This window comes from Hemibagrus wyckioides, linkage group LG14 (genome assembly GCF_019097595.1).
Source record: "Hemibagrus wyckioides isolate EC202008001 linkage group LG14, SWU_Hwy_1.0, whole genome shotgun sequence".
In the NCBI taxonomy this organism is placed as follows: domain Eukaryota; kingdom Metazoa; phylum Chordata; class Actinopteri; order Siluriformes; family Bagridae; genus Hemibagrus; species Hemibagrus wyckioides.
The window spans coordinates 23,953,334-23,979,421 of record NC_080723.1 but is presented as its reverse complement, the minus strand read 5'-3'; the positions used below and the strand labels follow the sequence as shown (position 1 = coordinate 23,979,421).

The window sequence follows — 26,088 nt, the reverse complement described above, 5'->3', positions numbered from 1 at the left end:
TAACGTCTCAACCAATCAGAATGACTTCTGACAAAATACATATTTTTTTTTACTATATTTAAAAATATTAAAATAGAAGCACACAGAAGACAAAGTATAGGGTTAACCGTAAAGACATGAGAAGAACGAGTCCAGGAGGACAGGGTATAGAGCAGATTCATGGAAATACTTATAGCACTAGGAAATGGTTAAAAATAAATAAATAAATAAATAAATAAAAAGTCAGGAAACAGAGGTAAGCTATAGGCTTCCTGAAAATGGTAAAAAAAAAACAAACAAAAAAAAAACAAGACCTTCTGGAAATAATGGGAACTTACATAACCAGTATGCATGAGCAGAACTGTGACTGGATTTCATACAAAAGGGGAAGCGTGTGGTTGCGTGATTAGACGAGGGTTGATAAGAGGAAACTTGGATGAAATATAAGTAAGGATACTGAAACAAGTGGAGCCTCAGTGCAAGGTATCAGTTTGTGCTGCTGGTACCAGTTGGTTGCAGGGGCAGCTACGATACAGTGCCCCCTAGAGCACAGAGAGTTGCTCCAGGGATCCTTGTGTTTGTGTCCTGGTCCATGATTGTTATCTGTACCGTGGTTTCTGTTGGAGTTTTGTTTGCTAGGTTCCATGTCCAAGCTAAGGTCTAGGTTTTGTTTTCGTTTTGGTTTGTTTAGTTAACCACGCCATGTCTCGTGTTACATTTGTTTCCCTATGTCGCGTCTTAAATGTAATAAAAGCAATGCTTTGCTGAATCCTGCGCATGGGTCTCATTACACCGTGTGCTGGCGTGCACACACACCACGGGCGTCTGGGGTCGAGCCCCGCATAGGGCGGGGATCCCAGACGTTACAAAATCATGGACCATCTCTGAGACCCAGCGGGATTCCCAGCTAGTTCCTGTCTTCGGTAAGGATTTGCAGTCTGCTGGCTAGAGCCCTGGACAACCGGTGGATGGCATCCGGCGGATCCTTTTCCCCGTTTCCCCAGGGAGGTGTCCCCATCTTCGTTATGGTCGAGGACGTCGCTCCCTCAGGGAATTTGCAAGGAGGACGTCACTCCACTTCAGGCCATGGGGGCACCCCCTTTTTATCGGTCCCACTGGAGGCGGGCTTCCACCACCTTGTCAGCCGGGGACGCCGCTCCACGATGGAGTTTCCGTGGAGGGCGTCGCTCGGCACCACGGGTGGAAGACGCTTCCCTCCCATCTCTTGCCATGGCCGGATGTCAACTTACCCCTGGGACCTGGGGCATCGCCGTAGACTGCTTTTATGAACTACATCAGGCCTTGCATCTCCCCTCTATGAACTACATCTTCTGCCTACTCCTGAGGCGTCCCCTAGGCGGAGGTTGGGCGCTTCGGGAGCTGCGCCTTAGAGGAGGGGGTTATGTCAGGAACAGCTGGACAGTTCCCTGCCAGGCCCAGAGAGGGCGCTGGCAGGTGAACCTTGGAAGCCTGATTCTTTGTGTGTCTTTTGTTACGCCCTTCCTATTGTTCCTATCCTGATTGTGTCACCTGTATCCCATTAGCCCTAATGTCTACCCCTATAAATAGGGATCCTTGTGTTTGTGTCCTTGTCCATGATTGTTATCTGTACCGTGGTTTCTGTTGGGCTTTTGTTTGTTAAGTTCCATGTCCAAGCTAAGGTCTAGGTTTTGTTTTTGTTTTGTTTTGTTTAGTTAACCACGCCATGTCTAGTGTTACGTTTATTTCCCTATGTCGCGTCTTAAATGTAATAAAAGCAGTGCTTCGCTGAATCCTGCGCATGGGTCTCATTACACCGTGTGCTGGCGTGCGCACACACACCATGGGCGTCTGGGGTCGAGCCCTGCATAGGGCGGGGGTCCCAGACGTTACACCCAGACTGTTGCATGCCCAGAGTGAAGCATGGGGGTGGAACAGTGATGGTTTGGGCTGCAATATCATGGCATTCCCTAGGCCCAATACTTGTGCTAGATGGGCGCGTCACTGCCAAGGACTACCGAACCATTCTGGAGGACCATGTGCACCCAATGGTTCAAACATTGTATCCTGAAGGTGGTGCCATGTATCAGGATGATAATGCACCAATACACACAGCAAGACTGGTGACAGAGTGGTTTGATGAACATGAAAGTGAAGTTGAACATCTCCCATGGCCTGCACAGTCACCAGATCTAAATATTATTGAGCCACTTTGGGGTGTTTTGGAGGAGCGTGTCAGGAAATGTTTTTCTCCACCAGCATCACGTAGTGACCTGGCCACTATTCTGCAAGAAGAATGGCTCAAAATCCCTCTGGCCACTGTGCAGGACTTGTATCTGTCATTCCCAAGTCGAAGTGATGCTGTATTGCCCATAAAAGGAGGCCCCACACCATACTAATGAATTATTGTGGTCTAAAACCAGGCGTTTCAGTTTCATTGTCCAACCCCTGTATGCTTATGCGTGTAAGTGTGTCACGCACAGGGGTGTTGTGTGTGTGTGTGTTTGTGATTAAGGGTCTGATGACGTAGGATTATGTAACCTCCCCATCAATCATCCTCATCGGTTGAAAGGGGGGGGTATTGTGACAGATACGTTTTTCTGATTGGTTGAAAAGGAGGCGGGACATTGTGACATGGACGATTCTGATTGGTTGATAAGGGGAGGGACATTGTGACGTGGACGATTCTGATTGGCTGTCAGACCTGTCAAAATCGAATTAATGAAAAGGACCCCATATATCTCTCTTATAGTCAATTCTAAACTTCACAGGTAGCCAGTGCAGGGATGATAATATTGGGGTTATATGATCATATTTTCTTGATCTGGTAAGAACTCTGGCAGCTGTATTCTGGACTAAATGTAGCTTGCTTACTGAAGATGCAGGACAACCACCTAGTAATGCATTACAATAGTCCAGTCTGGAGGTCAGGAATGCATGAACTAGTTTTTCTGCATCAGATACAGATAAAATGTTCCTAAGCTTGGCAATATTTCTAAGATGGAAGAAGGCTGTTTTTGTGATATTGGAAATATGATTTTCAAAGGATAAGTTGCTGTCTAATATTACACCCAGGTCTTTCACTGTTGAGCTAGTGGTAACAGTGCATCCTTCTAGGTGCAAGCTGAATTGCGAGAGCTTCTGTGTACTGTTTTTTGGGCCAATTAGTAATATCTCTGTCTTATCAGAATTTAGTAATAGGAAATTTTCGGTCATCCAATCTCTAATATCTTTAACACACTCAGTTAGTCTAGACAAATTAGATATTTCATCTGGTTTTTATGAGATATATAACTGGGTGTCATCGGCATAACAATGGAAACTAATCCCATGCCTTCTATTGATGTGACCCAATGGAAGCATGTATACTGAGAAAAGCAGAGGTCCTAAAACTGACCCTTGTGGGACCCCGTATTTCACTGGCACTACACTGGACAGTTCTCCATTTAAATCTACAAAGTGGTATGGATCAGACAGGTAGGATCTAAACCATTTTAATGCCTGTCCCTGCATACCTGTGTGATTTTGTAAGCGATCTATGAGAATATTATGATCTATAGTGTTGAATGCAGCACTAAGATCAAGCAGGACTAAAATGGAGATGCAGCCTTGGTCCGAAGCTAAAAGCAGGTCATCTGTGATTTTAACTAGTGCAGTTTCTGTACTATGATGGGGCCTGAAACCTGACTGAAATTCTTCATATTGTTTTCCTGTAGGAAGGAGCATAATTGGGCTGACACCTTTTCTAATATTTTAGATATAAACAGAAGGTTTGAAATCGGTCTGTAATTTGATATTTCATCAGGGTCCAGTTTCGGTTTCTTCGGTTTCTTGATCCGATCCAACAGATGAGCTATTGTTGCTCAAACTGCTGAAGAAGTTAATGCTGGTTCTGATAGAAAGGAGTCAGAATACACAGTGCAGGATGGGTCAGGGCTGTTTTGGCAGCAAAAGGGGGAACAACACAGTGTGTATGTGTGTGTGTAGGATACAAGCTGGATTTAACCATCACCTGCATGATGAAGCAGAGTTTATAAAGTGAACCTTAGACCTTTAATCTTTGACCTATGATATTCTTATGGTCAGAGGCCTTTGACTTAGACCTTTTACATAGATCAGCATCATTGTGTGTGTGTGTGTGTGTGTGTGTGAGTGTGAGTGAGACAGAAGTGCTAATATAAGGCAGAGTGAAACTCCTGCTGCTGAAAAGTTCTGCTGAAGGCAGGAAACCACTCAAGAACTTTAAGGACCTGAGTGTTTGAGTAAATAACTACTCGTCTGAACATAATGCTTAAAAGTCTCGTGTAAGCCTCAGGTTAATCACTTTAACCATCCAGTGCTGTAAGATGTCCCTGGTCAGTCTGTATGATGTCATTACACCACAGTGTGGCTGAATTCTCCAATCTGATTCATTTCTCTAACAGCAGCTCTGACACTAATACGGCTGATCACAGGTTTAACTGTGTTTTTTTGGCCTCAAGGGCTTCTAGTAATGCTCGCAATAGCAAACAGATTCAAAACGTTCACCAGTTTTCTTCCACATTTACCCCTCCATGTGGTTTTATCTCTACTCCTCACGGTGTGTTTGAACAGTGAATAATGGTTAGTCTATATCTTGTGATCTGAGCTCCATCCACCAGTGGCTCTGTCATTACTGTCTAAAGTCATACTGTAAATTCTCACGTGAAAGCTCCACTACTCAGTGATAGTACGCCATCACTCGGATGCTTGCTGATATTTCATCTTCTGTAACGCCTACACACCCCAACACCGACACGCACCACCACATTAAAATCATATAATGCTTTTCTCTCTACTCAGTGCATCTGTTTCCTTATCTGCCCGTGTGGCTTCTTTTTCCTGCCTCTCCAGCGTGATAGGTCTGACTTCTCAGTGATTTTTTAAATTCTGTTCTGTATAATAAACAACACTAACACCATTCACTCAACATCAGAACACCTTTCTGTACAGCAGAGCACATGATTTTACTACATGACCTGCTCATTATCTTACACCACTGATTCATATTTCATTCTGAAAGAAAAAACTCCCTCACTCATCTCATGCTTCTTCACACACACAGGCATGCATATTTTCACACACTTTTCATCACTCCCAGACACACACACACACAGCCATAACATTATTGACCACCTGCCTAACCTTTCTATCAGAACCAGCATTAACTTCTTCAGTAATTTGAGCAAGAGTAGCTCGTTTGTTGGATTGGATCACACGGGCCAGCCTTCTCTCCCCATGTCCATCAATGAGCCTTGACCACCCATGACCCTGTCACCGGTTCATCACTGTTCCTTCCTTGGACCACTTTTGATAGATACTGACCACTGCAGACCGGGAACACCCCACAAGAGCTGCAGTTTTGGAGATGCTCTGATCCAGTGGTCTAGCCATCACAATTTGGCCCTTTAGGTCAAACTCGCTCAAATCCTTACACTTGTCCATTTTTCCTGCTTCTAACATCAACTTTGAGGACAAAATGTTGACTTGCTGCCTGATATATCCCACCCACTAACAGGTGCCATGATGAGGAGATACTCAGTCTTATTCACTTCACCTGGAACTGGTCAGAGTGTTGTTGCTGATCGCTGTATCTGTATCTGTGATCTGTTAGTCTCTGGCTCTGGAATTTTACCATTTCATCAAACTGCATTTTCCACCAAATTCTGTATTAAGTGTGTTTATTTCCAATTTTTTTCACTTCCCACAGTTTCTATAGCAACAGCTCATTCACAGGGACGTGTACAGCAGAAACAGATGTGTTTATGTAAGGCGTATGGAAGGAGTCTCCAGTGCCAGTGATTGAGAGCATTCAGAGGGAAAGCTGTAACTGGACAGAGGAGCAGGAGGAGGAGGAGGAGGAGCAGGAGGAGAAGGAGGAAGAGGAGGCGGAGGAGTAGGAGGAAGAGGAGGTGGAGGAGGATGAAGAGGATGAGAAGGAGGAAGAGGAGGTGGAGGAGGAGGAAGAGGAGGCAGAGGAGGAGGATGAGAAGGAGGAAAAGGAGGTGGAGGAGGAGGAAGAGGAGGCGGAGGAGTAGGAGGAAGAGGAGGTGGAGGAGGAGGAGGAGGAGGATGAGAAGGAGGAAGAGGAGGTGGAGGAGGAGGCAGAGGAGTAGGAGGAAGAGGAGGTGGAGGAGGAGGAGGATGAGAAGGAGGAAGAGGAGGTGGAGGAGGAGGAAGAGGAGGCAGAGGAGGAGGATGAGAAGGAGGAAAAGGAGGTGGAGGAGGAGGAAGAGGAGGCGGAGGAGGAGGAGGAAGAGGGGGAAGAGGAGGAGGAGTAGGAGTTTAAGCTAAATTGTGGTTTTTCTGTAGCACAACTAGCTGGATTGTTTTGTCTTGTAAATTTCAAGAGAGAGAATAAAGAGAGAGAAAAACTGGAATTGTTGCTAAACTGCTGAGGATATTAAAAGACTTTGGGTCAGTTCTTATAACATTACACATGTGTTTTGTTTTTTTTGGTTGAATAAAGTGCATCATCCGAGTACCTTAAGTGTTTTACTTTTTGTTTAGAACAAACACAAGACGATTTATACTTTATTTATATTATATTTATACTATACGGGGCAGTGGTGGCTCAAATGGTTAAGGCTCTGGGTTGTTGATCGGAGGATCAGAGATCAAGCCCAAGCAGCACCAAACTCCACTGCTGGGCAATTGAGCAAGGCCCTTGACCCTCTCTGCTCCAGAGGTGGTGTTTAATAGCTGCCCCTGCGCTCTGACCCCAACTTCCTCAGCTGGGATACATGAAGAAAAGACTTCCACTGTGCTGTAAAGTGTGTGTAGCGTGATAATAAAGGCTTCATGCCCTCAGTTCTTCTTCTACACTATAACCTAGAACAGTACATAAGTATGCGGTTTGCTGGGACTGGGGCTGCTTGGAGTGTTCACTCCGAAACACCATTACATTTTATATATTGTATATACTGGAACATGTTTAACATATGTTAAATCATTTGAAATGTTCCACTAGTGGGCACTTGTGTTTTAGATTTCATTATTATACACTAAATAACAGACTCGAGGTGCGTCCCAAACTGGGTACTTATGCACTGTTTATTCAACCAAAAAATAACAAGTATGGAATACTGGACAATTCATGTAGCTCTGCTAAAATAAAATAAAAATAAAATATCCCTCAGTTATTAATGTAGCCTGAATATTTGTTAAATTTTCACCTACCAACAGAACAGTATATTCAACATAAAGTACCATCATGATCGAACAGGCGACTTCAACAGCATGGAATATGAAAAAAATGTCATTATGATATAGTAATAATGCTCTTTTAATAGATTTTCTATCTCCTGAAAAGTAATAGTCAGGTTCAGACCAACCCTGACCCCCCGTTAAAGGAAAGAAAAATGATGTGGCCCTCACAGAAAGAAGTCTGGGGACCCCTGGTTAAAGAGATACCCGATGTTAGTTCATTCAAGAATCATCACTGAAAGCCAGATTTCTGAGAGAGCTGATTTTGTCTCCTCAATCACTTCGACCACAGCGCCATCTGGTGGACGAGAGAAGGTGAATGTCACGTGACCTTGAGCTATCAAACGTAATAGTGTGACTTTTTTCTTTTTTCTCAACGTGCCTGTTTTTTTTTTACACCAGATATATATATATATATACACAAGATTTATTATTTATTTTCAAGTTATTTCATTTATAACATTTTATTTATAACATATTGTTATTATTATTATTTTATTTTTTATGTATTTATTTATTTTATTTATATTGTTATTATTATTACTAAAGTGGATGTGTACAGTTTCCTGGTCATATCAGACTGAAATCCTCCTTCACGTGATTTTCACGTCTGAAACGTGATCAGAAGTGATATGTGTGTTCATTCTTTCACTCCTCTTCACTAAACCTGGTGCTCAGGGGAATGTGCAGAAGCGAGTGAAAGGGTTTATCGTGGGAACACTGTCCATCACACCAGTCCATCACATCACAGGACACCATGCATACACACATTCACGCACTGACTCAGATCACGGGGTTATTTAGCAGAGACACGCTGCTAACTGGAAGGTTTTTGCATAGTAAGAGGAAGCTGGGTTTGTCCAGAGGAAATTAGAGAAGATGAGAAATTCTGCACAGACAGTGTGACCAGACCTGGAGCTGTAAAATTTCCAGACACCAGTTTATTTCTATATTCCAACTGTACTAAGCGTCCGCCATGAATCAGCTGATCGACTCATTAAAAATAATAATTATCTATCGTATAACTACATGGCATGCTGTTTGTCCAACTTTACTGTTATAATCAGCTCCACTCTTCTCTTCTGGAAGCTTTTAAACTATGTGGCTCTGGGGATTAGTGTAAATTCATTCAGCTACAAGAGCAGAAGTGAGATCAGACTCTGATGTTGATCAGACTCCAGTTCCAGTTTATCACAGTGGGGTTCAGTCAGAGTCAGGGATCTGTACAGGACACTCCAGATCTTCCACTTTCTCCAACCTACACCTCCACACCATGTCACCATACCTGACTAAGCTGCTGTAACACAAAAATTTTCCTCATGGGATCAATAAAGTCTATCTATCTATCTATCTATCTATCTATCTATCTATCTATCTATCTATCTAAGCACAGGGGCTTTGTGCACAGGGGCATGGTCATGTTGGAACATGTTACAGACAATTAATTACCACCTTCTGCAAATCACAATCCAGTATTTAAAAGCACTGTGCTATAAAATGTATGAACAGAGTGAAATGAATACCTAATCTCTCTCTCTCTCTCTCTCTCTCTCTCTCCCAGAGTTCCCACTTCTTCTTTCCGGATCTGCCTGATTCATCCAGATGCTCTACCCCTAGTTGGACTCTTGTCGCTTGGTGGTGGTCACTGCTGCTGCGAATAGATCTGAGTGGTCAGCCTGTGACCCAGGGGACTGCTGTGGATAGAACCACTTGGAGACTATCACACCGCCTCTGAACTGCCATCAGTCAGTTTTCAGGATCAAGGAATTAGAGCTAAGTCTATAATGGTTATCAGAAACTACACTGACCTATTAGTTCCTCAAGAGCTCTTGGTTGCTGTAGAAAGGACATTATCAACATTCCTGTCCAGTGTCACCCAGCGAGGATGAGGTTCCCTTCTGAGTCTGGTTCCTCTCAAGGTTTCTTCCTCAGATTGTCTCAGGGAGTTTTTCCTCACCACCGTCACCACAGGCTTCTCATTAGGGATCAAATAATAACGTAAACTTTAAACTTAAGCATTTCTATTCGTCTGTAAAGCTGCTCTGAGACAATGTCCAATGTTAAAAGCGCTTTACGAATAGAAACGAACTGAAGTGAAGTGAGACTGAAACCGTGACAGGGTTAAACATCATCACTGAAACTTGGAGAATAAATGGAGAAGTAGGATAGTTTGGGATTGGTAGCAGTGTGTACAGATGATCCAGTGGACATGAAGAAGCTGTGACGTCATTAATGAGGTGTTGTTGAGAATGTGTTAATTTCCGCTCGATAACTGTGTCCATTAAAAACACACTTTATAATCACTTCATTTTAAACTGAAATGATAACCTGGGCTTGATGATAAAATATACTGAAATATCAAACCATAAAATATGTGAAAAGGTTATTGATTTCTATTTTTTAAAAAGCACACTTATTAGAATGTTTTCAACCAAGGTATAAATATCGCGACTCCTTTTAGTTTTCAGGAAGTGACGCAATCCTGAAAGCGGAACAAACAAAACGCGGATGCAAATGATGTTGTTAGAAAGCGGAGCAGAGTCGATGATCTTTACAGCACTAATAGGAGGAAACAGCGCGTGCAGATGGAGCAGGTTTTATTTCTGATGCTTAATAAAAGCTGACCAACACGGACAGTTAGGTGTTTTAATAGAAAGAAGAGAAATCAGAATATCTTCAGATATTTAGGGATTTTATATTTCCTTAATTGGTTTTTTTTTTTTTTTTTTTTTTTAATTGTAATTGATGATGATGAAGAGCCCGGGTTCGAGAGGTCAGGGTGTCCAGGGCTCAGTGTTAGTGTGTTGGTGGTTATTGTCCAGTGTGTGTGTGCTGGGGTTTAAACCTGTCATTATTATACATGGACTCTTCGACACTCCTGCTGATTTCATCAACCTCAAGAGATACATCAATCAGGTACATATTTACACCTCACTTCAAAAATAAACCCCAAAAACTACGATTTATTTATCACACTTTATGTCAGGGCTTTTATTTTAGTTGGCGTCAGAGCTGGAACGATTATATGTCACTGAATATCCACGGTGTCGTAATAAAACACCATAAATATCGCGGTATTTCGGTATTTCCTAACAAATTCACTGATCTTTTTTCTCCTTCCATGTTCAGTAGTTGTTTTAGATTTGTTCAGGGATTTTTGTAGTCTTGTAAATCGATGATTTATTTCACGCAAGCAGTAAAATGCTTTGTTTCATGCTTTTTTAGGGAAATAATCCACAATATAGAGAGGAATTTTTTTCTCTACCAGCTCACCACAAGCGTTTTCTTCTTCTTCTTCTTATACCACAACAACTTGCTAACCGATACCATCGAGACAAGTTCCTGTTCACCAACATCACCGACTATTCTCTCTCGCAGGCTTCAGTAACTCAATATGACTAAAAACAGCAGTTCATTATGTTACTGAGGAACTACAAAGTGTCCTGGCGCTCAGGGGATTTGTGTACAGGGGCAATGGTCATGCTGGAACAGGTTACAGACAATTAATCAACACCACCTATAATCAGGATCCAGTTTATTAAAGCACTGTGGTGTAGAATGTGTGAACAGAGTGAAATTAAAACCGTGGCAGGATTAAACATCATCACTGAGCATAATTTAATCAAATCATCAGAATAAACTGAAAGTAAAATGGAGAAATGGGTAGTAGTGTGTAAATTCATTCAGCTACAAGAACATCAGTGAGATCAGACTGGGATGTTGAGGAGATCCCAGTGGGGTTGAGTCAGAGTCATCTTTTACTTTTTCCAACCTTCACCTCCACACCATGTCTTCATGGAGCCCTGAAGCTTTGTGCACAGGGGCAGTGTCCTACTGGAAGGTGTTGTTGAATGTACAGAACAGAATGTTAATGACCATTACAAATTCAAATTTTATTCATCACATACAAAATCATACACAGTACGACATGCAGTGAAGTGCTTTTTATGACTGTCCTACATTTGAGGAAAGAAAAAAGAGTAAAATTAGTGTGTGGACATGAAAGATATAGGGATATAGGTAAAGTATATAGAGAAATATAGGAAAAATAAAAACTAACATAGTAGAAATTAAAGACATGTTAAATTATGAAATACCAATAATTATGAAAAGCCAATAGTTATTGTGTATGCATGCATGCATATATATATATATATATATATATAGGCAGTAAAGTGACTGTGTAGTATGCACACAAAGATTTACACAAAGATGTACAGTGGGTGTGGTTATTGTGTGTACAAGTAGTGCAATTATTGTGTGTTCGACAATCAGCTGAGGTAGAATGTCACGTGGAGGGAGGTCCAGAAGCATTACACTGGGTCTTCCTCTAACAAGTGTTTTTTGTTCTTCTTATATCAATACAACAAATACAATCTAAACAAGATGGTGGAAAAAAGTTACGCCTTTACCTCAGGCTGAAAACTGACACTGGAGACTCCTTCTGTACAGGTTACATTTTACATTCAAGAAAACCTCACCATGAATCTGTGTTTCATTCATTATTAGATAAATGATTTATATTGCACCAGTCAGGCATAACATTATGACCACCTGCCAAATACAATATTGTATCGGTCCCCCTTTTGCTGACCCGTCCTGCACTGTGTATTCTGACCCCTTTCTATCAGAACCAGCATTAACTTCTTCAGCAGTCTGAGCAACAGTAGCTCATCTGTTGGATCGGATCACACGGGCCAGCCTTCGCTCCCCACGTGCATCAATGAGCCTTGACCGCCCATGACCCTGTCTCCGGTTCACCACTGTTCCTTCCTTAGACCACTTTTGATAGATACTGACCACTGCAGACCGGGAACACCCCACAAGAGCTGCAGTTTTGGAGATGCTCTGATCCAGTGGTCTAGCCATTACAATTTGGCCCTTCATCAAACTCGCTCAAATCCTTACGCTTGTCCATTTTTCCTGCTTCTAACATCAACTTTGAGGACAAAATGTTGACTTGCTGCCTAATATATCCCACCCACTAACAGGTGCCATGATGAGGAGATCATCAGTCTTATTCACTTCACCTCTCAGTGGTCATAATGTTATAGCTGATCTGTGTATATTGTAATGTTTCCACATCAGCAGACTTTAATTTTCATTTTATTTCTTTTCTGCTTCAGTAACAGTTCTGTTCTCCTCAGAGTGCTGAAATGTGGAAAACTGGACGTTGATACGTGTTTAATGTATTTACACACAGGTCTGTGTACATGAGATTAGATTATTTTAGATTGGACTTGTGATAACGGCGTGTGCTGAAGTGAAACCTGTGTGTTATTTAGCTTTTTGTGGTTTTTATCAGAGTTACTGAGAGATTATCTGAAAGCTGTGTGTGTTTTACAGCAGAAGTTATTGAAAAGTAGCTGAAGTGCCTGTAGAACTGACCAACACTCGTCCTGTTCTCTGTAGAGAAGACCACAGTGCTGTAGTTCAGGTCCATGTGCAGGACTCAGTCCTAGAACATCTAGAACATCAATCTGATTTAAAAAGAAAAAATGCTTTTGTGTGGAAAATCTCTGTCCAAGCACAAAATCAGCACAGAAGCAGGAAGTGAGGTTTATTGTGTTTCCTTTTTTAATTGTGGTCAAACATTACAGGCATAATAAACATGATCATGGGATTAGATCACTAATTAACCTGCTCAGGGTGTGTCTGTGTGTGTCTCTCTCTTTCTCTTCCTATGTGTGTGTGCATGTGTGTGTGTCTCTCTCTCTGTCTGTCTGTCTGTGTGTGTTTCTCTTTCTCTTTCTGTCTCTCTCTCTCTCTCTCTGTCTGGTGGATGTTCTGGGTTCAGACGTCTGACTAAGTGTCATCTGTGGCTGGAACATTTCCGTTCTTCACCTACATCATGCTCCACTCTGCATCTCTGTGCTTATGCTGCTTTTTGGGTGATTAACCGTCTTGTTTTTGAGGCTATCATCTGTTCCGAATTATACCAACATGCTCCTCCTTCCCCTTGGTCTGGGTGATCTTATTTGAGCATGGATGGTTTTTCTTTTCTTTTTTTTTCTTTTTTTTTTTTCCTCAGACATGTGAAGACTCTCACAGTGATCAGTACGCTGTGCCCTTCCTCCAGAGTGATCAGTACGCTGTGCCCTTCCTCCAGTGTGATCAGTACGCTGTGCCCTTCCTCCAGTGTGATCAGTACGCTGTGCCCTTCCTCCAGAGTGATCAGTACGCTGTGCCCTTCCTCCAGAGTGATCAGTACGCTGTGCCCTTCCTCCAGAGTGATCAGTACGCTGTGCCCTTCCTCCAGAGTGATCAGTACGCTGTGCCCTTCCTCCAGAGTGATCAGTACGCTGTGCCCTTCCTCCAGAGTGATCAGTACGCTGTGCCCTTCCTCCAGAGTGATCAGTACGCTGTGCCCTTCCTCCAGAGTGATCAGTACGCTGTGCCCTTCCTCCAGAGTGATCAGTACGCTGTGCCCTTCCTCCAGAGTGATCAGTACGCTGTGCCCTTCCTCCAGAGTGATCAGTACGCTGTGCCCTTCCTCCAGAGTGATCAGTACGCTGTGCCCTTCCTCCAGAGTGATCAGTACGCTGTGCCCTTCCTCCAGTGTGATCAGTACGCTGTGCCCTTCCTCCAGAGTGATCAGTACGCTGTGCCCTTCCTCCAGAGTGATCAGTACGCTGTGCCCTTCCTCCAGTGTGATCAGTACGCTGTGCCCTTCCTCCAGTGTGATCAGTACGCTGTGCCCTTCCTCCAGAGTGATCAGTACGCTGTGCCCTTCCTCCAGAGTGATCAGTACGCTGTGCCCTTCCTCCAGAGTGATCAGTACGCTGTGCCCTTCCTCCAGAGTGATCAGTACGCTGTGCCCTTCCTCCAGAGTGATCAGTACGCTGTGCCCTTCCTCCAGAGTGATCAGTACGCTGTGCCCTTCCTCCAGAGTGATCAGTACGCTGTGCCCTTCCTCCAGAGAAGCAGTTCTTTATTTTTAGTGTTAATCAGAATGACTTCTCGTTACTGATGGCTGGATGATAAATACTTGACAAATACATGATAAATAATAAATGATGATTGAATGTGATTGGTTCTGAGAACAGTCACATGACCTGATATTCTATTTCTTCTGTATTTAAAATTCTCTCTCTCTCTCTCTCTCTCTCTCTCTCTCAGTCTCACCCCGGGACGAATGTGTCAGTAATAGACCTGTTTGACCGCACTGCCAGTCTGGAGCCGTTGTGGAAGCAGGTGGAAGGCTTTAAGGAGGCCATTTATCCCATCATGCAGAATGCTGCAGATGGAGTTCACCTCCTCTGTTACTCACAAGGTGTGTGTGTGTGTGTGTGAGAGAGTGAGTGAGAGTGTGTGAGTGAGTGAGTGCATGTAAGGGTGTGAGAGATTGTTAGACTTCTACCTGCTCCAATTAACCGATACACACTAACATGATAAACCCCCCCTCTTTCCCCCTCCCTCTCTCTCTCTCTCTCTGCAGGAGGGTTGATATGTAGAGGAATCCTTTCTACACTGAATGACCACAACGTTCACTCCTTCATCTCTCTCTCCTCCCCTCAGGCTGGACAATACGGAGGTCAGTCTGTTTTTTTCACTATTAAAATCACATTTAGATCATCATATAAACATCAGTGCTGTTTGAGTGTGAATTTAAAACACAGCTCTCTCTGTGTGTGTGTGTGTGTGTGTGTGTGTGTGTAGACACAGACTATCTGAAGTACTTCTTCCCTGAGTTTGTCAAGTCCAACCTCTATCACTTGTGTTACACCGCTGTGGGGCAGAAGATCTCCATCTGCAACTACTGGAACGGTGAGGGGAGGGAGGGAGGGAGGGAGAAGAAGAGAGGGATGAACAGACAGAGCAGTGGACTGAGGAAAATAAATAAAGGAAGAAATGGAGGGTGGAGGAGAGTACATGAATGGAGTAATAGCGAGGTTGAGAGATGGATGGACAGATGAATACAGAGATGGAGAGATGTATGCATAGAGGCTCTAGTGCATGTAAGGATAAATGGAAAGATGCCCGGTGTGATGGGGTGGACTGAGAAACGGATGGAAGGATAGAGAAATGGATAAGAGAAGGGGGGATGGATGGATTGGTGGATCGATGCGTAAATGGAGGGACAGATGGAGTGATGCATAAGAATAGTTGAAGAAATAAATGAAGGAATTGAGGTGCGATAGATGGAGGAATAGAGAAGAAGGATGGATGGATGATTGGGAATAGAGATGATGCAGGGATGGATAGAGGGATGACAGAGCAGATAGAGGTATGGAGCAGGGACGGATAGAGTGATTGTGTAGGGATGGATATCAGAGTGGTGCAGGGACAGATAGGGGGTGGAGCAGGGATGGATATCAGAGTGGTGCAGGGACAGATAGGGGGTGGAGCAGGGATGGATAGAGGGGTGGAGCAGAGGCATGTTTAGGGATGGATAGAGGGATGGAGCAGGGACGGATAGAGGGATGGAGCAGGGACGGATGGAGCAAGGACAGAGAGAGTGATCGTGCAAGGCTGGATAGAGGGATGGAGCATGGACAAATAGAGGGATGATAGAACAGAGAGGGATGGCGCAGGGATGGATAGAGGGGGAGCAGGGACAGATAGAGGGATAACAGAACAGATAGAGGGATGGAGCAGGGACGGATAGAGGGATGATGACAGAACAGATAGAGGGATGGAGCAGGGACGGATAGAGGGATGATGACAGAACAGATAGAGGGATGGAGCAGGGACGGATAGAGGGATGATGACAGAACAGATAGAGGGATAGAGGGATGATGACAGAACAGATAGAGGGATGGAGCAGGGACGGATAGAGGGATGATGCGTCTGTTCTTTTCTCCTCCTCTCAGACCCTCATCACAGAGACATGTATGTGAACACCAGTGATTATCTCGCACTGCTGAACAACGAGAGGCTGCATTCTGAATCCACAGGTAACACTCACACACACGCTGACACACACATACACACACACACACTCCCACACACACACTCTTCAGTTACTCATAAGCTCATTTTGCACTGCAGTGTGGAAACAGAACTTCCTGCGTATTAAGAAGCTCGTGCTGATTGGTGGACCGGACGATGGTGTCATCATGCCATGGCAGTCGAGGTGACTCCGCCTCTTTTCTGCTTTAATTAACGCGAGCTGTCCATCTTTCACACGTCATCACTGTTACTATAGCAACGCAAAAATTTCTCATCTCTTACAGTCAGTTTGGTTTCTATGACGAAAACGAGACGGTGGTGGAGATGAAGTCTCAGGAAGTAAGTCATCTTTATTTTATTTATCCATCCTGATGATGATGATGATGATGATGATGATGAGTTTTATTCCTCTGAACATATCAGAGAGCAACATATCGCTCATTTTTATCCATTTTTAGTTACTTTTATTGCTGTCCTTATGTATGTTTTTTGTTTAGGGATTTATTTTCTACATTTTAGAACAATACTAGAGATTTCAAAACTATGAAATAACACACATGGATTCATGTCCACATTTGAATTTTTACTCTTTTCTTTCTTCAAATGTAGGACAGTCGTAAAAAGCCTTGCACTACATGTCGTACTGTGTATGATTCCGTATGTGAAGAATAAAATTTGAATTTGAATAAACATCTCCTTACAGAAAACCTCACTGTGTGTGTGTGTGTGTGTGTGTGTGTGTGTGTTTCAGGTGTTTCTGCGGGACGCTTTCGGCCTGAAGTCTTTGTACGCTAGAGGAGATCTGGAGCTGTGTTCAGTAGCCGGAGTGGAGCACATCTACTGGCACTCCAACGAAACCGTGTACAAGAGCTGCATCGATAAATGGCTCACATAAACACACACACACACACACACGCAGTTAATCCCTCTGCACACACAATACACACACACACACGCATACAGATACAGAGACTATTTTTACACACACTTTTCTATCAGCTCCTACCGATGATCATCAGCTGCGTTTGTTCCAGTTCAGTGTTGCTCAGAGTCACAGCAGCACTTTATCTCCTTTACCTGCTTGTGTGTGTGCGTGTGAATGTGTATGACACACACACAGTTCATCGCTCAGGCCTGCTCAGCTTTTTACTGAAGCTTTTAATCACACACACACACACACACACACACACACACACACACACATCGTATTCATTCACACACTCATAAAGCACACCACAATGCAAATCAGTGCCTCAAGGACGTTTCCGATCAGCAGAGTTACTGAGAAAAAGGGGGCGGGTTTTAAAAATGTCCATCCTGTTTCTGGGTGAAAAGGGGTGGGGCTTAAGCTACATTTATTCCTAAACTTTTAAATGATCTTCAGCTCATCATCATCCCTCTTAGCAAAAACAGAGCATTTCATTTAAGCCCCGCTCTTCTGTCGCTCAAAATCAGGACGCAAGTTTTATTTTTTAAGCCCTTTATTTTTAATCCTTCTCACAGATGTTACATATTGCTCCTTTAATCTCCCACAACACAAAGGGATTGTGGTATTGTAGTCCGGTTGCAGTCGTTGCCTTATATTTGTACCAGTTTTATCCTTTAACTGTGGTTACTGGACTACATGGAACAGCGTCGTAAAAAAGCCACGAAGAGGGTTGCGTTTAGTCCGTCCCACTGTTTTTCTATGTCATTTTAAAGCGGCAATAAGTAAAATTGTGCCATTTTAGGAAAAAAAACATACTGTCTTGCACACTGTGCGGGTTGGTTATATTCGAATGCTTCGAAATCTTGACGCTAAAATGTTGCATATTGCTCCTTTAATACCCCAAAACAATTAATGGGTAATGTAGTCCAGTTGCAGTAGAAATTATTGTGTTTGTACATATTTTATCCTTTAACAGGGTTTTATTAGACTTCATGTAGCTAGATTATGAACGACTAAGAAAAGGGAAGGTGATGATAAAATTCGACTGCCAGGAAGAGGGATATATATACACAGATGCTCAGGATTACCTGCTAGTTTTAATCTTTCGTCTTCTTGTTTTAGTTTTAAAGCGGCAATAAGTAAAACCAATTGTAGCAGTTGTAGGCTGTTGATGAGAATAAGAGGTAAGAGGTTTATTCCTATAGTAGTAGAGTGGTATAAATAGCTGAGTGACATTATTAGATGTTGCATATTGCTTCTTTAACAGCGCACACCAGGGAGGGATGGTGGGAATTTTGGCATGCGTGGATAGTGTAGGTTCATGTCATAGTAACTGATTAAGATTGCATCAGTATATGATGAGACAGACTCATCCTTCTGAATTGTCCAAATTAGAGTCTGTGTAGGAAAATGTCAATAGAATGTTTTATAGGTTGTGTTCGAAATGTCCGACTATTAGGACCGTATTCTCACGTTAGTAGTGTTACCATAGCAACCGGAAATGAAGTGGATTTGCACGGCGATAGCTAGCTCCCGGTGCGAATGCAAGCTCTTATGATGTAAAGTCATCACTGTCTCCTCGTCCTACATGGAACTGTTTCATCCTCGGTAACAATATCGTTTGCGGCAAACATCTCAGTGTTTCATATGACAGGATGATCAGCACACGTCTCTCAGCGTTCTACAGGTTTATTCTTTAGACTGCAGGACGGTAATAAAGGGAAGGTAGCAGGTAGTATTGGTATTTCGGATCATTTTATATTTAATCACGGTTTACAGTGCTATCATGATTATTAAAGCTCTGGCACAAAATGAGGTACTCACTAAAGACCAGAGGAAGACCATTGGCTTTGACTCAGTGCCTCAAATTCTACATACAGCGCCATGCATAAGTATTCACACCCTTGAAATTTTCCCTGAGATGGATCAAAGCCAGCTTTATAACAGCCAGATGAAATTCCATCTGCTGACTCAGTAACAGGAAAGATCTTCTCTTGTTTTATGAGGCTAAATTGGAACTTTTTGGCCTTGGCACAAAGAAGTGGGAACACAACCATCTCTACTGTGAAGCATGGTGGTGTTAGCGTCACGCTCCTGTGATCAACAGCAGGGATTGGAAACTATTCAGGATTCATAACAAATCTAAAAACAAACCCTGTACCAGTCTGAGAGTGACTTGAGGTGGGGGCGGAGCTTCAGCTTATAGTACAGCCAAGCTACACTGCACTGGTTCGACACCGAGAACCCAGTCGAAGCCCAAACCTGTCTATAAGAAGACCTCATTAGTCATGGTCTTGATCCAGTCTCACTGAGTAATGTTGTGAATAATGTGCAAAAACATCAGGATCCAGATGTTCAAAGCCTGAGACATAGGCCATATGTCATGACTTGGGGGGGTGAATACTTATATAAGGGATCGGATGTAGTAGGGAATAGGGCGTGATGATAGTTTTAAAGTGTGTCTGTTTTTAATAATGATGATGTAACTGATGGTTTGCACATACCTCACTCATCAGCATGTGTCAGAATCTCAGCGTCTGCTCACGATGAAGAGTTTTAGCCGTTATTTTTAAAAGAAAAGCTGAACTTGCTAAGTTGATGCTAAACCAGTAGCTATACGCTTCCCTAAACGTTTTAGCTGCATTCGCCTCATACAGTTCTTTAGGCCTGATGAATAATTTCACTTCTGTTTATTGTTCCTCAGTGTCTAAGTGTGTAGCAGGTCGGAATGCATCATAGTTTTTGGGAATTTCTGCGTTGTTTAGGGAATAAGGGAGCGGGATTTGCACACAGTCTCTGAACAGTGTCTTATGTAGAAAATCATGGCAGTATTTCATGTCTGGTTCGTTGCTTTATCCTGCGGTTGCGTACGGAACTCATGTATTTGTTATTTTTAGCGGATATGAAGGGATTTATTGTCTGAACTCATGACTAAATGCACTAAACTGTCTTCAGTTCTTGAAATAAAACATTTTTCAAAGCTAATTCTACAATCTTCTATACAGTTTTTTATAGGGAGTTAAGAATTTTTTGGGGCAGAAAATCTTTTAAACACTAAACATGTGGCCTGAATGTTGTCACTGCAGATTTATTCTATAATAAAGTTTGAGTTTTAAAACCATTCCCAGTCTCAGTTTATGTTACTAGAGTAGAGTTGTATTATTGCTTTTTTTCTCAGTCACTTTACAGACATCAGAGGCAGCAGAAAGTGAGGAAGTGGAGCTCAGGAAGAAGAAACCTCAGGACAAGGCTTATTTAATGCTTCAGGTTGTGTAGGATTTTTTTTTTTTAAATATGGAATATAAAGGTGATGGATGGAAATAAGGACACCAGGATATACAGAAGGCTCCAACAACCTGAGACCACAGAAATCTGGGAGTCTTTGGACTTTTAAAATACTGAAAACACAGGAAATGAAATGTTCCATATATAATTACTATCCCTAGTTTAAATGTAAGTAAATCTACGACATTGATCATGTTAAGAGCTCGGTACAAAAGGTCCGATTTTCCTCATGTCTGATCATCTACATCTGATTTGATCTAAAATGGATCATGAGTTTTTACACAAACGTGAAGCAAAACAGAGCTGTGTCGAATACTAAGAAACTCAGAAATTCATGAAACTATATTGTTTTTTGAGCAAGCTGTTGTCACTAATATAATTTGTAATGAAAATTGTTGTATTAAATTTTTTAAAAATAATTATAAAAAAGGAAGCATAGAAAGCTCTGTATATTGTACTTGTTTCTTTGTGGACAAGCTAGCTAGGCTAGTCATCTGACATACCAGTGAGGGAATAAAATAGTTATTGAGTAGTTATTTTGCTATGAACAGACTCAAGATATGATTAAAAATGTGATTAAGTGAAATACCATGAATCGTGTGTTTTCATTTATTTATTTTTAAAAAGCGCTAAGTAGTATTAGCATTGCACATTATCATGTTCCATGTCCTATTTACTCGCTTTGAGTGATTAACTTGCGAAGATTATGTCTTTAATTAGTTCATATTTCTTAAATTGACAGATTACGATAAGAAAATGTAGTTAAAATAGTTATATTAAAGTCTGTAGTCGTCGAAATATTTTCTTTAAAAAAACTACAATTCCCGATCACTTAAACCGGATGTTACAAACGAACCTTTCCGTCGCGAGACCGGATGTTCGTCGTGCACGCGGCGCGGAGGCCCTTTTCTCTCTCAGCGGAGTGCCAGTGTGGACTTCAGACACGAGTGAGTACGAATAAAGTATCTGTTTTGCGTCTAAAACTGTACAAAACCGAGATATACTGCATCGTAAAGGTTTGTGAAGGTGTTCCGACAGTCCGGGGATATAATTAGAGTTAATATTTAGAGAGAAATGTTTTTAAAAAGGTGATAAACGGCGGCGTTGTGTAGCTGAAGCACGATGCTCCGGGGCGGCCATTAGGGTCTCGAGCTGAATCGTGGAGTCAGACACTGACACATCGCTGTAATTTTAGCAGTTTTAACTCATTATTACTCCTTATTTTAACTCCAAACGTGTCTGTGGAGCTAGTTGTCTTCAACTTATCTTCTTGATAAACTAGTCTAAATCCCGCTCCTGTGGTGTACTGCGGCCTGCCTCAGTCTGGCGCGTGCGCAGTTTAAGGAGAAATGCGGCCTTATTAAAGCTTTTATTTTAACATATTTATGAATATTTACATTAATTTGCTTTGTCACTGTCTAATTCCTCACAAACAACATGAGCGCAAATTTAGCTCAGTATCTAATTATTCGTGGTTAGTTTTAGACGTAAAGTTGGTGGTGTTTGGTCCATAGGTATTAAAATAATAATAAGCAGTTGTGGTTATAATGAATAGAAGTAATGATGGTTATAAAGGTGATACTAATCTTTCTGCCCTGCATTGAGATGAAGATTAATTTGCATTACACTGATCAGCCTTAACATTATGACCACCTGCCTGATATGATTGTTGGTCACCTGTCCTTAGTACTGAGTATTCTGACCCCTTTGAGTCAGCATTAACTAACCAGCATTAACTAATCAGAACCAGCATTAACTTCTTCTTCAGCAGTTTGATCGGATCACACGGGACAGCCTTCTCTCCCCACGTCCATCAATGAGCCTTGACCGCCCATGACTCTGTCACCGGTTCACCACTGTTCCTTCCTTGGACCACTTTTGATAGATACTGACCACTGCAGACCGGGAACACCCCACAAGAGCTGCAGTTTTGGAGATGCTCTGATCCAGTGGTCTAGCCATCACAATTTGGCCCTTTTGGTCAAACTCACTCAAATCCTTACACTTGTCCATTTTTCCTGCTTCTAACATCAGCTTTAAGGACAATGTTCACTTGCTGCCTAATATATCCCACCCACTAACAGGTGCCATGATGAGATCATCAGTCCAATTCACGTCGCCTCTCAGTGGTCATAATGTTATGGCTAATCAGTGTATTAGGTTTATTTGACCTGGTATCAGTAACTGGTCTGTTCACATAACTCCAACAGATGTTTAGAGCAGATTATTAATACTCCATAAAGCTGTCATCTTAAATCAATGGTAAATAAATCACACTAGTTGGTCCTTTAGCAGATAAAAGCAGGAAGAGGGCTAGTAGGTAAATCAGGAGCTGTGTTTGGTCCCTCAGTCATCATCCTGTTGAGTATCTTCATAATGGTGTAATGTCATTGGGCTGATTGTGTGTGTACTGGTTTCTCTTCAGAATGACGGACTGGGAGACTGCGCCGGCTGTGGCTGAGACGCCCGAGATCAAGCTATTCGGGAAATGGAGCACAGATGATGTGCAGATCAACGACATCTCCCTTCAGGTGAGACTCTCCTCCTGATTAAAGCTCAGTGTGTTCTCTCCAACAGGAAAGCTAACGGAGCGAGGCTAGAGTCACATCCTGACACTGACCGTTGTCCCGGTGTGCTAGAGCTCTCGCAGATCAATTACTCTCTGCTTATTCATTGGCTGCTGCTTCTCCATCGCCCAGCCAATCACCAGCTCAGAAACACTCCTCACACATGACCTGTGTGTGCTCAGAGCTTGTCTGTGTGTTTAATTTAATTTTGTGCGTTTTCTCCACTTCAGGACTATATTGCTGTGAAGGAGAAGTATGCCAAGTACCTCCCTCACTCCGGAGGGCGCTACGCCGCCAAGCGCTTCCGTAAGGCTCAGTGCCCCATCGTGGAGCGTCTGACCAACTCCATGATGATGCACGGACGCAACAACGGCAAGAAGTTGATGACCGTGCGCATTGTCAAGCACGCCTTTGAGATCATCCACCTGCTCACTGGAGAGGTACGCAGGAACACCACTCGGAGCTGTGGAGTTCACTGTAATATTCCCTGTGCTGTAATAGCTTTCTTTGCTCTCCAGTAGTGTTTACACTGATTCCATATGCTTTAGCAATGTTTTACAGTCAAGAAGTATTCCATGCTCTTCATTAATATTCTGTACTCCTTGACTAATGTCATACTATAGGAGTATTCGGTACTCTGAAAGCATTCCATACTCTGAAATTATTTGGTACTGTAGGAGTATGCCATACTCTAGGAGTCTTTTGTATTCTGGAAGAATTCTATACTCTTTACTAATAATCCATAGTCTTGAAGTATTTCATACACCTAAAGTATTCTGTACTCTTTACTAGTTTTCTGTACTATGGAAGTATTCAATCCCATGTTCTGTAGTAGAATTCAGTTTAGAGCTTTCCACATGTCCACACACTCCTGGTTTATTTAATTTGTGTATGTATTTATTTAGAACTGTTTACTAATGAGAAACATTATGAGGATAGTGATGAAGAAAAGTGTAGTTATAGACCTGATAAGCGTCCGGTCTCGGACCCGAGGCTAGAGTCACATCCTGACACTGACTGTTGTCCCGGTGTGCTAGAGCTCTCGCAGATCAATTAATCTCTGCTTATTCATTGGCTGCTGCTTCTCCATTGCCTAGCCAATCACCAGCTCAGAAACACATCATATCCTACATGTCTAGTCAGTGGATGTGGATTTTTCTGACAGTACTAATGCTGGTGGTGTGTGTGTGTTATAGAACCCCCTTCAGGTTCTGGTGAATGCCATCATCAACAGCGGCCCACGTGAGGACTCCACCCGTATCGGCAGAGCTGGAACAGTCAGGAGACAGGCCGTGGACGTGTCCCCACTCCGCAGGGTCAACCAGGTACACAAACACACTCGGACAGAGAAGCTACATCCAACAACACACACTTAATCTATGGCTCTGTGCTGAAAATCTCAATCAGTAGTAGATTTGTTAAATACAACAGAGCAATATGGTGGAATTATAAGACATGGATGTGAAATTTAGTGGTCATTTTGTTAGTAACCCATCTCCTGAAGTGTAGCTAACCAGCCACACACACATTATATACCCGTCTCATCCAGGATATGGAATCGGGTGAAAAGCATGTTTTCAGCTTTATCCACTTTGGAGAGCCCTTTCAAAAAGATTTTCATTGACTAAAAACTGATAGAAATCTGAAATAGAAACGTGTTTTTAACCGAAAATGTATTAGTCTGGACGTGGTTTTAATGTTTGTGCAGGTTGGTGTTCTGGACGCTTCAGTGTGTTGAACGTTTCAGATTTAGATAGATATCCTTCATTGATCCCATGAGGGAAATTATCTTTACATGAATTAGGATGTCATGAACGGTTTGGTGTTCTGTACACTTGACTTTTCCAATCACAATTAGAATATAAAAATAAACTACGCTTTCTGTTCATCTCTTAAACACAATCTTATACATAAACATTATTTTCCTTAGTAGATACGGTCAGAACCCCTAAATCATCTGAGAACTGAGGATATGGGAGGGTCAGTGTCCTTGTCGGTCATTCAGAAAAATGACTCGGGCTTTGGTTAGCATTTCATTATACACTGATCAGCCATAACATTATGACCACTGCCAGGTGAAGTGAATAAGACTGATGATCTCATCAGGGCATCTGTTAGTGGGTGGGATATATTAGGCAGCAAGTCAACATTTTGTCCTCAAAGTTGATGTTAGAAGCAGGAAAAATGGACAAGTGTAAGGATTTGAGCTTTGAGTTTGACGAAGGGCCAAATTGCTAGACCACTGGATCAGAGCATCTCCAAAACTGCAGCTCGTGTGGGGTGTTCCCAGTCTGCAGTGGTCAGTATCTATCAAAAGTGTCCTTTAAGTCCTGTGAGGTATGGCCCATGGAGGCTCCAACTCACAACATACAGGACTTGAAGGATCTGCTGCTAACATCTTGGTGCCAGATACCCCAGCACAACTTCAGGGATCTAGTGGAGTCCATGCCTCGATGGGACAGGGCTGTTTTAGCAGCAAAATGGGGACCAACCCAATATTAGGCGGGTGGTCATAATGTTATGGCTGATCGATGTGGTTTTAAGTTGAGTCTAAAATCTCTTAGGTGTCCTGCAGTCTAGTCCTGATGTCTCATGGTCTCAGCATGCTGCAAAACTCACAGAATAAATTTTTCTGGCTGCTGCTTCCTGTAGCTTGGATACAGAAACTGCTTCATCTCATCTCACCTGTAAATTATATGATCAGTTATTAAAGTGTCTGTGTTTTTCAGGCTATCTGGCTGCTGTGCACCGGGGCAAGAGAGGCCGCCTTCAGGAACATTAAGACCATCGCTGAGTGTTTGGCTGACGAGCTCATCAACGCCGCCAAGGTAACCGGACTGAAGTCATACAGCCTTGTCTTGTAGGGAAATCTGTCCCAAATCATTTCAGGATTAAAAAACCAACGAGGCTAGAGTCACATCCTGACACTGACTGTTGTCCTGGTGTGCTAGAGCTCTCGTAGATTAATCACTCTCTGCTTATTCATTGGCTGCTGCTTCTCCATCGCCCAGCCAATCACCAGCTCAGAAACACTCCTCATGCTTACACTGATATTTAACCCTTCTGAAACATCATCATCTTGGATGTTAACGTGTCTGCTTTGGTTCTCAGGGTTCGTCAAACTCCTACGCCATCAAGAAGAAGGACGAGCTGGAAAGAGTGGCCAAGTCCAACCGTTAAAACTGTTCTTGCTTTCTACTGAAAGATCAAATAAAATTTGGAGAAACTTCACAA

At 42.6% G+C, this 26,088-nt stretch overlaps 2 protein-coding genes and 3 non-coding genes across 5 annotated transcripts; all 5 read left to right on the top strand.

Annotated features, from left to right (window-relative positions):
- Positions 1-9,667: 9,667 nt before the first annotated feature.
- ppt2b (palmitoyl-protein thioesterase 2b) lies at positions 9,668-20,123 on the top strand. The gene is made up of 8 exons (XM_058407371.1): positions 9,668-10,098; positions 14,302-14,455; positions 14,621-14,716; positions 14,842-14,949; positions 15,996-16,079; positions 16,174-16,258; positions 16,359-16,413; positions 16,826-20,123. The coding sequence occupies exons 1-8, from the start codon at positions 9,928-9,930 to the stop codon at positions 16,967-16,969; spliced, it is 897 nt and encodes a 298-aa protein (XP_058263354.1). The 5' UTR covers positions 9,668-9,927; the 3' UTR covers positions 16,970-20,123.
- A 1,015-nt stretch (positions 20,124-21,138) lies between these two features.
- On the top strand, positions 21,139-26,088 carry rps5 (ribosomal protein S5). Its single transcript, XM_058407375.1, has 6 exons — positions 21,139-21,234; positions 22,713-22,818; positions 23,085-23,294; positions 24,051-24,179; positions 25,584-25,682; positions 25,966-26,088. The coding sequence occupies exons 2-6, from the start codon at positions 22,714-22,716 to the stop codon at positions 26,032-26,034; spliced, it is 612 nt and encodes a 203-aa protein (XP_058263358.1). The 5' UTR covers positions 21,139-21,234; position 22,713; the 3' UTR covers positions 26,035-26,088.
- LOC131365324 (small nucleolar RNA SNORA3/SNORA45 family) lies at positions 22,877-23,010 on the top strand. Its single transcript, XR_009206630.1, has one exon. It is a non-coding gene; the product is annotated as a small nucleolar RNA SNORA3/SNORA45 family (small nucleolar RNA).
- On the top strand, positions 23,842-23,975 carry LOC131365325 (small nucleolar RNA SNORA3/SNORA45 family). The gene has a single exon (XR_009206631.1). It is a non-coding gene; the product is annotated as a small nucleolar RNA SNORA3/SNORA45 family (small nucleolar RNA).
- Positions 25,756-25,889, top strand: LOC131365323 (small nucleolar RNA SNORA3/SNORA45 family). The gene has a single exon (XR_009206629.1). It is a non-coding gene; the product is annotated as a small nucleolar RNA SNORA3/SNORA45 family (small nucleolar RNA).